The following is a 10,026-nucleotide window of genomic DNA, read 5'->3' as shown; positions in this document are numbered from 1 at the left end:
CCGTTTTAACAGCTCCTTTTAGGTCATGAGCCGAAAATTGAAACATATCCACACGACAGGAAACAGTGTGAATTGTACACCAACCGTTGAAAACTTTTTACGGCCCACAGAAGTTTTAGATAAAGCTGATATTTGGGTTTTTCTCTTCATCCATGGTTTTGTGACCTTATGAACAGGTTTGATGTCAAATAAATATCACTGTGGGCCCTAGGAAGGTTTCAACGACGGATACCATTATCCCCACTGCTTCCTGTGGTGTGGTCCACTTGAGCTTTTGATATGCTTCAATTTTGGGATCATAGCCTAAAATTATCTTTAAAAACGTATGGATGGCGTGGATAAGACACACACGTCCACAGAGGGCCCCACGGAGAATCCACTTCCCCATATACTAGTCTGATCCTGAGACGGACGCGAATTGCGTGGAACCCAACACAACGGAGCTACGTGGTGTAAGGACTCAGTGGAGCCCACCGTGATGTAATGTGTTTATCCACTCTGTCCATTCGTTTTTCCATCTCATTTTAGAGCATGAGCTCAAAATTGAAGTATATCCAAAGCAGGTGGACCACACCACAAGAAAATTTGGTGATTAAACGTTTATGGTTAAAAATTTCATCAGGTCACAGAAATTTTAGATCAAGCTGAAATTGTGTTTTCCCTTCATCCAGGTCTGTGTGACATTTTCAACCGGTCGGATGACAAATAAACATCACCCTAGGCCCTAGGAAGGTTTCAACGGTGGACGGTGGATGTCATTATCCCCACCTTTTCCTTTGGTGTGATCCACTTGAGCTTTGGATATGCTTCAATATTATGATTATACCCTAAAATGAGCTGGCAAAACGGATGGACGACGGGGATAAAATGTATAGATCACGGTGGGCCCCATAGGGCCCTTACACCACGTAGCTTCGTAGTGTTGGGTTCACCACGCAATCCGCGTCCGAACCTGGAGCCACACTGGATATCTTACACGGATGACCGATTTGCACGTGTGGAAACAGTAGATCGGATGGATATTCCCATGGGCCCACGCACAGCTCACGCCGACTCAGCCGAAAGAGTGCACGCAGTCGACTGTGCTATGGCCAGGATACAGGTGAGGCTTCCTGCGTACACGTGGCATATGCCTCAAATCTTCACCGTCCAAACTATATTGACTGGACAAACTTAGTCGTCTGTCGAGGTTGGACCGTTTGTTGATGTTCTTTTCACCGTCCATTAAATGTCCATCAATCAACGATTTTAGATCGTAGTGTTAGCACAATTATCGAGATGTACTCTATCTACAATAAATCCAGCTATTTATACGGTTCAGATACTTGGCACGTGTACGTTTGGAAGCCTCATCTGTATCCTCGCGAGTAAACTGCACTGTATCAAAGCCCTCCAAAAGAGTCAACCCGTAGACGCAAGCAACGTCCCTTTCCTCTCGAAAACCAGTTAATTGCACTCGCGTGGAGCACTCATCCTCGTATTCTCGCCCACAGGTGCCAAAATTCCATACGTGTAAATGATCGAAGCCGCTCAACACGCTCACCCGGACATTTGGAGAAAAGAAAGGCACTACTGTCCGTTATATATGACTCACGTGTACCGATGAAATATATATCTAAGAAAACCAACGGTCCACATTCAGCGTAAAATTGTTAGCAATAAGATGATCATGGCCATATAAGTTTGAGCCATGAAATATGAAATCTTTACAACCTTACGAACGGACTGGATACTTTACACATATGCCAAATCGACACGTGTGAGAGGCAAGTACCAGAAAGATACAGTTGTGCGAGTGCACTTTCGTATTTCTACCATTCTTTCCTTCCTCAGTCATCAGTTCTGACTTCTCAGTCCACAGACGCCGCACCATAGGCGAGTTAAAAATAAATAATTTAAAAATGGGAAAACCTTTGATACTCCTGAAGATCATGAAGATTAGTACACATGCACCAAATATATTACAGGTAATGTACACTTTTAATTAAATCTAACCGTTCAAATCATGTTATCATCTCAGATGGATCCATAGATGATAAATTGCACTATAATTTTCAATATATCAGACATGAAAGGAAAAATATATAAAACCATTCGATTTCTAAAAAAAATGTCCATCCATCAGAAGTTAGAATATTTAAATAAATATAAATTTATAATTATATCCTATGGAAAGTAGACCCCATTATTTGGACGGTTTGATTTCAGTTTCAACATATTCCATATGTCAAAATTTTGAGCGTTGTGTATGAACCATCACACTCTCTACCAGCTCCACACACGCCCAGAAAAAAAAAAAAAGGAAATCTGAGGAATTGCTGTTTATTTAAGGCCCACTCCATTTAAGCAACACTCCATCTCTCTCTCTCTCTCTCTCTCTCTCTCTCTCGGCTGAAAGTCTGAAACTATGCAATCTGTGGCATGGAAAACCACCATGGCAGCAGCTGTCCTGCATCTGTGGATCTCAACCATGGGAGTAGAATCCTACTACCAATCATCGGACATGATAACCCAATTGCCTGGGCAGCCTCCGATCAGCTTCCAGCATTTCTCTGGCTACATTGCTGTCGATGAGAAGGAACAGAGAGCTCTGTTCTACTACTTTGCTGAGGCCGAGATTGACCCTGCTTCCAAGCCTCTTGTGCTCTGGTTGAATGGAGGTCAGAATTGCAAAATCATGGAGTTTTTTTTTATTCGAATTGGATTTTTGTTGGAGAAACATTTATGGTTTTATTATTATTATTATTATTATTTGAATGGTTTAAGCGAGAGTAGATGGAGGAATTGGAGGAAAATGGTTTCTTTTTTTATCGCAGTTTTGATTTTATTGTTTTTGAAATTTGATTGGTTTCAGGTGGAATAGTGGTGGAAAGGAGGAAAAATGGTTTCTTTTTTTCTTTCTTTTAAATTTTAATTTGGATGGATTTAATTAGGCAGAGTAGTGGGAAGAAAATGGTGTGTTTTTGTTTTTGTTTTTGTTGGGTTCTTGAATTTGAATGATTTCAAGCAGAGGAGAGAGGTCAAAGGAAGAAAAAATGGCGTTTTAGTTTTTTTTTTTTTTTTGAATGATTTCAGGCATGGTAGAGGAGAAAATGGAAGAAAAATGGTATATTTTTTTTGTTGGATTTGTCTAATTTGAGTGATTTCAGGCAACGTGGGGGGTTGAATTTGTTTGGTTTTTCTTATATAGGACCTGTTCTTCTTCAGATGGAATGGAAGGGAGAGACAGGAGAAAAGAGGATATCCTTTTTGGGTTTTTGAATTTGAATGATTTCTTCTAAAGTAGAGGAAAAAAGAGAAGGAAAAAAGGAGTCTTTCTTGGGTTTTTGTTTCATTTTTGTTTTATAGGGCCTTGTATTCTTCAACTGAAAAGAAGCGAAAAGAAAAGAAGAAATCTTTCTGGATATTTGTATGTGAATGATTTCTTTCTTCCAAATTAGAAGAAATTATAGAAAAAGGTGTCTTTTTGGGTTTTCTTCAATTGAAATCGAAAGTTATTATTATTATTTTTTGGAATATGAATGATATCATCCAAAGTAGAAGAAAAGGAAGAGAGGAAAAAAAAAGTCTTTTTCTTTTTATCTTTTTGGGTTTTTTGAATTTGTTTGATATTCTTCAATTGAAATGAAAAGAGAAGAAGAAAAATTTCTGGGTTTTGAATATTAGAAGATTTCAACCAAGGAGAAAGAAAAGTGGAGATTAAAAACAGAACATCTCTTTTTGGGTTTTTGAATTTGTTTAATTCTCATTTTATAGGAATTGAAATTCTTCAGTTGAAAAGATAAAAAGAAGTCCTCTATTGGGTATTTTAAGATATTTGACTTTTTTTTTCAATATTCTTTTATAGGGCCTGGTTGTTCTTCAGTTGGAGTGGGTGCATTCTCTGAAAATGGGCCTTTGAGACCAAGTGGAGAGGTCTTGGTGAAAAATGAGCATAGCTGGAATAAAGGTAAAACTCAAAAAAAAAAAAAAAAAGGACAAATGGGTGATTAAAAAATCCTGAAATAAATTTTTTTTTTTTTTTTTTTTTCATTTTTCATGTGATTTTGCAGAAGCAAATATGTTATACCTGGAGACACCAGCAGGAGTTGGGTTCTCTTATTCTACTGATACTAACTTCTATGTGGGCGTGGATGATAAGATAACAGGTATATTTCTACCATTATTCATTTTTACTCTCTCTCTCTCTCTCTCTCTCTCTCTCTCTCTCTCTCTCTCTCAATTTTATGGAATATATGTTCAAATTGGAATATATTCTAAATTTCTCCGGATCATCGTTATCTTATTCAGATTAGTCTCTTGCCAAAACTGAGTTTCGGCTCGATTCGGCATTACCATTCGGCTCAAAAATCTGAATTTCCAAGTTTTTAGTATGTTTTAACAGTAATAGAAGTCCTTAGATTTTTATTTTTATTTTAAATTTTAAGATCAAATTCAATCTGTTTCTACATTTTGGCCTATGAATTTTTAGCATCTGTGATCTTTTTGATATCCTTTGAATCTTCCAATTCAAACTTGGTGGTGAATCATCCATGATCCATCATACACATGGATACATGTATGGGCCCATTGTAGACCGATGGTATGCTGAATATCACACTGATCAAGCTATCCTAACCAACTGCATGGCGCCATACCCTTTTGAATTCTGAAACTGTTCATCTTTGGTTTCTTAAGCCAGGGACAATCTGGTGTTCTTGCAGCGCTGGTTCGTCAAATTCCCACAATACAGGGGCAGAGATCTGTTCATAACAGGCGAAAGTTATGCTGGTACACCATTTCTTGATTGCCTCCATCTCTTATGATCAAAACAGTTCACGGGAATTGAAAGAGAGATGAATCTGAATGTTTCTCTTCATTTTATCAGGTCATTATGTTCCACAGCTCGCTCAGCTCATGATCCAATTCAACAAAAAGCAGAAGCTATTCAATCTCAAAGGAATCGCTGTGAGTAATTGCATTTATATTAGCTAGGCAGTTTGCTATTGCAGCCCACCTCCTTAACAAAGAGCATTTTAGTCTCCGTTTTCCATCACTACCCTACATGTGGCGCACGTCCGGGGTGATTGGGACTGAATGTTGTGGGCATAACAAGTAGATGATCCATACCGCCAAAAAAACGTGGCAGTTAGATGATCTTAGTCATCGAAACTGTTGTATTCAAATGGACGGTTAGACAAATTTTGAGAGAGAGAAAAGAGAGAAAGAAAGAACAGTAGTCTAATTTCAATTTGCAAAGTTGCACTAAACTGGGATCATCTGGTGACACTGATTTTGGAGAATGCTCAAATCCAAGTGGTGGCCCACCACAGTGGTCTTGATCATTATAGGCTGTGCCGCACGAATATGGTAGAGAGAAAAGTAAAGAACATTGATATTTACATAATTCCCAACATGGGTTTTTGTCAAGAGAGAGATTGGCATGCGTACGGATGGGTAATCTTTTCATCCATCTCTTTTCCCGTTCTCTTGAAAATCCAAGAGAATGTTCATTATTCATTTTGATCTGAATTAGCGCTTCGTGTCATTTACAGATCGGAAATCCGGTTCTTGAATTCTCCACAGACTTCAATTCGAGAGCGGAGTACTTCTGGTCGCACGGGTTGATATCAGATTCGACATACCGGATGTTCACTTCTTCATGCAACTACTCACGGTACGTGAGCGAGTACTACAGGGGCTTTGTTTCCCCTATTTGTGCCAGCGTGATGAGCCAGGTGAGCCGAGAAACCAGCAGATTTGTAGACAAGTATGATGTCACTCTGGATGTCTGTATATCGTCGGTTCTCTCACAATCCATGGTTCTCAGTCCTCAGGTAATCCCAATCCATGGTTTTGATTCCCCAAAGAATTGTTAGATCCCACATACATTTCAAACCATGAGTAAATACAACATGTATTCAATGAAAAATACTCCCATGATCAAACGGTTGATCATCTCCATGGTGGGTCATAATATATCGTTGCAGATATAATGAACAAGACTAAATTCATCAATTTTCATCTCCCTTGATTCTTTTGGGTTTGCTGATGTTACAATGCAGCAAGTCACTGAGCATATAGATGTCTGCGTGGAAGATGAAACGGTGAATTATCTCAACCGAAAAGACGTGCAAGCGGCTCTGCACGCCCGTCTCAAAGGAGTCACTAGATGGTCTGTTTGCAGCAGGTATCTATGTTAAAGTTTTCTATTTTTGCATTCAGATGTATCATCCATCATGATGATATTAAGAACATAATCCCATGTTATCACATATTGGATTTTGGGCACATTAGCTAGACTTTGATATTATAACACAATGATGGAATTCCACTACATTTCGCAATAGAAATTGCCATGGAAGCTAGAAATGAGCAGGTATCTATGTTAAAGTTTTCTATTTTTGCATTCAGATGTATCATCCATCATGATGATATTATAACACAATCCCATGTTATCACATATTGGATTTTGGGCACATTAGCTAGACTTTGATATTATAACACAATGATGGAATTCCACTACATTTCGCAATAGAAATTGCCATGGAAGCTAGAAATGCATTTTATCAGAATGAAGGCAGGACATTGATCCAAAATGCACACCCTAAGCTAGATTGACTCAGAATGTTTAGATATCGTAAATGCATTTAGCAAAAGCTAGACATTGAATATGTAACTTCATATCATAGTTCTAAAACTTGCTGGGTCGACTTAAAACTCTGCCGAGTCAACATGACTAGGCTCGATTTTGAGCCGAGTTGCTGGGAAACTCACTCCTTTACTTAACCAAAACAGCATTGAGTGATTTATTGATAGAAGTTGTATTTTATATTACTTAAATATGTTAAATATCTACTCCTATCACTGTTTTAGTTTACAGTTGTTAAATATCGAGATGAGTCAGGTCGAGTGTTTGAGTCAACCCAACCCAGTTGAACATGAGTCAAGCTTTCAGGTTTCTGAACTATCCTTCGTATAGGAAGTAGCCATTTTGGAATGAATTGCTGACATTCATAGTGAGGAATAGCCCTAGACTTACATATAGATCAAGTCCCAACCTAAAAGCAGCATGATTGCAATTTGGAGAGCAAAAGCTCTACGAAAACTAGGTTCTTTCCACTTTATTAGACTAGTTATTGCAATCATGATTCAAATTATCGTCCTATGCAACTCAGTTTTGCTTGGGTCATATCGGTTAGGTTAGAACTGGAATGACTAAAACAAGGACTGAAATGGAACAAGTGGGGTGTGGTATTGCACTATTCTCCAGGCAATTCAAACTCAGAAACCACTAATCTAAAACCAGATTGCAATTCGATTCAATAGTACATGCAAACACTCCTTTTTAAGTGTTTTTTTCCACTGAATTTGTGCTTTCTTTAGTTTAACTGAAATAGCTTGTCACAATTTATATTTTATTCTTTATTCTTTTTGTTCATTGTAGCATCTTGGATTACGAACTGCTTAATCTGGAGATACCCACAATTACTGTTGTGGGCTCACTCATCCAATCGGGTATTCCGGTCTTGGTCTACAGGTAAATGCCCAAGCGATGCTGAATCTCTGTTTTCACTCAAATGCAATCTTGAATGAGTGATTTCAGTAAAAGCTGAAGAAAGATATTTTGTAATTTTACGCATTTGATTTCACATTGCAGTGGAGACCAAGATTCCGTGATCCCCTTAACTGGGAGCCGTACGCTAGTCCATGGTTTGGCATCTGAATTAAGATTAAACGCCACGACTCCTTATAGAGTCTGGTTCGAGGGGAAGCAGGTAAGTCTGCTAACAAGATTTGCAAAGATTTGTTAAGAATTTTACAATTTTCTAATTGGGTTTTGCTATTCATAGCTGGGGTGTTCATTTCATTGATCAACATTTTGGTGGGCCGCCATCTTTTCACTCAAAAAAATAAAAAATAAAAAATCCACCTTAAACAAGTGCTATGGTGTTTTCATGGTTTTTGGATTTGAGGTGATGTGATGCTCAATCAAAACAAGTAGTTGATTTGCTTAGGCTTACTCTCAGATGAGGATCTTACCCATTCGATGGAAATTGACAATTACAAACTAATGGTCTGCACTTATCCGGGTCCATTTGGACGTCCTGGGATCATTGTTGGGGAGATTTTTGGGGTTTCTCCAATCTGCTATGGTGACCAGAGTAGGCTATTTGATTGGTTGGAATCGCCAAAATGCTCATGTAAAATTCTTCGATCAAGCAAATGCTTCATCAGTCCCATGTTTTACCCCCTTCGGATTTCCAGTTGGGTTTCTTTTGTTGGTTGCAGAAACAGAGAATCAGCAATCATTTTGAGATTTCATTTTTTTTTTTTTTTTTTTCAGGTTGGCGGATGGACTCAAGTGTATGGAAACATCCTCTCCTTCGCCACCATCAGAGGAGCTTCTCACGAAGCTCCGTTCTCTCAGCCGGAGAGATCACTTGTTCTATTCAAAGCATTTCTTCAAGGCCAGCCGCTACCAGAATCATTCTGATATACTTGATCAGATATCCTACAGGAACTGAGGGAGAGATGCTAACTCTCTGATCTACTGATCAGATGTTCTACAGGAACTGAGAGTTTTCAAATGGTATTTAATAGGAAGTTGAAAAAAAAAGAAAAAAAGAGGGGGGAATTTGTAATCACCTTTGTTCAGTAGTCTGTTGCCAATGTAATGTGTGAAGGAGAAATCCTTTCTCAGGTTTGGGGAGATTTGTAAAAGCTCACTACAAGGAATGATTTTTTCATCTGTTTGGTCTTTGGTTTTAAGGGGATGCTGGATGCCAAGGGCTCTCTAATAAGCTTTGTGAAGCTTTCTCATGGGCTACTAAATCAAAAGGCTGTAATTCTACCTATTCAAATGTCCAAATTGACCTAACCCCTGTAATCATTGGTCATCCGCCGTTGATTTATATCCATGCAAATCAAGTGGTGGACTACAAGGAGAAATCCTTTCTCAGGTTTGGGGAGATTTGTAAAAGCTCACTACAAGGAATGATTTTTTCATCTGTTTGGTCTTTGGTTTTAAGGGGATGCTGGATGCCAAGGGCTCTCTAATGAGCTTTGTGAAGCTTTCTCATGGGCTACTAAATCAAAAGGCTGTAATTCTACCTATTCAAATGTCCAAATTGACCTAACCCCTGTAATCATTGGTCATCCGCCGTGGATTTATATCCATGCAAATCAAGTGGTGGACTACAAGATCTCAACAATTAAATATCCATAAGTGTGATAAAACATCTTCAATAGTTAAAATAAATGATCAATGGTTGAAAACATTGATCATCTAATCATTGGTCATCCACCGTTGATTTATATCCATGCAAATCAAGTGGTGAACTACAAGATCTCGACAATTAAATATCCATAAGCACGATAAAACATCTTCAATAGTTAAAACAAATGATCAATGGTTAAAAACATATAAATCATTTTGAGTAATGGGCTTAGCTAAAACCAGCTTGATGGATGTTCTAATCATAAGATCGTAGTTACAGAAGTGATTTTGGGATAATTAATGGGTCATATAGATCTTAACCATATCTTAATGCTTATATGCAACCATATTCATATCTAAGTCATTAAAATGACTACATAAAGTGGATCAAAGTGTAAAAAAATAGAAACTTGAACTCCTCATATATCTTCAAATCTAAGGATTAGTCAAAGCTAGTATTCATAATCAGATATGATGGGCCTCTTTGTTCTGAGATCTAAAAGTAATAGTCCAATACAAATATCCAATTGAGTCTAATAACAAATGCCCTGATTTATGAACAATCGGTATTCCCATGTGAGGTAAGGCAGAAGTACCTACCAATCGTTGAGCCCAAGGGAGAAGACCTTCCACTTTGATTCTTCATTGGTCCTTGACACAAGATAACTAAAGGCTTGCTCAAAACCTACTAAGTTATCATAGACATTCTTGATATTTAAATTCATAGAATACAACTCTCTTAGCAGGTAACCATTGTGAGGAAACTCTACTTCGATCCATGTATTTATAATTAAGGTTATCCCACATTAATTATGGCTTTTTAATAT

General features: G+C 38.0%; 1 protein-coding gene across 1 annotated transcript; it reads left to right on the top strand.

Annotated features, from left to right (window-relative positions):
- Window positions 1-2,361: 2,361 nt before the first annotated feature.
- LOC131246647 (serine carboxypeptidase-like 45) lies at window positions 2,362-8,595 on the top strand. Its single transcript, XM_058246995.1, has 10 exons — window positions 2,362-2,660; window positions 3,848-3,949; window positions 4,053-4,148; window positions 4,678-4,770; window positions 4,868-4,947; window positions 5,535-5,816; window positions 6,045-6,169; window positions 7,427-7,519; window positions 7,640-7,757; window positions 8,327-8,595. Exons 1-10 carry the CDS (start codon window positions 2,408-2,410, stop codon window positions 8,474-8,476), a joined length of 1,392 nt encoding a protein of 463 aa, XP_058102978.1. The 5' UTR covers window positions 2,362-2,407; the 3' UTR covers window positions 8,477-8,595.
- Window positions 8,596-10,026: the final 1,431 nt, after the last annotated feature.

Source organism: Magnolia sinica, chromosome 5, assembly GCF_029962835.1.
Source record: "Magnolia sinica isolate HGM2019 chromosome 5, MsV1, whole genome shotgun sequence".
Classification (NCBI taxonomy): domain Eukaryota; kingdom Viridiplantae; phylum Streptophyta; class Magnoliopsida; order Magnoliales; family Magnoliaceae; genus Magnolia; species Magnolia sinica.
The sequence above is the reverse complement of the archived record's forward strand: the minus strand, read 5'-3'. Positions and strand labels throughout refer to the sequence as shown.

Excerpts from the sequence above, each read along its gene's own strand:
- LOC131246647 (XM_058246995.1), top strand. The coding sequence starts at position 2,408 with ATGCAATCTGTGGCATGGAAAACCACCATGGCAGCAGCTGTCCTGCAT. Across the intron at positions 4,948-5,534 it reads TCAATCTCAAAGGAATCGCT|ATCGGAAATCCGGTTCTTGA; the intron begins GTGAGTAATTGC and ends TGTCATTTACAG. Across the intron at positions 7,520-7,639 it reads ATTCCGGTCTTGGTCTACAG|TGGAGACCAAGATTCCGTGA; the intron begins GTAAATGCCCAA and ends TTCACATTGCAG.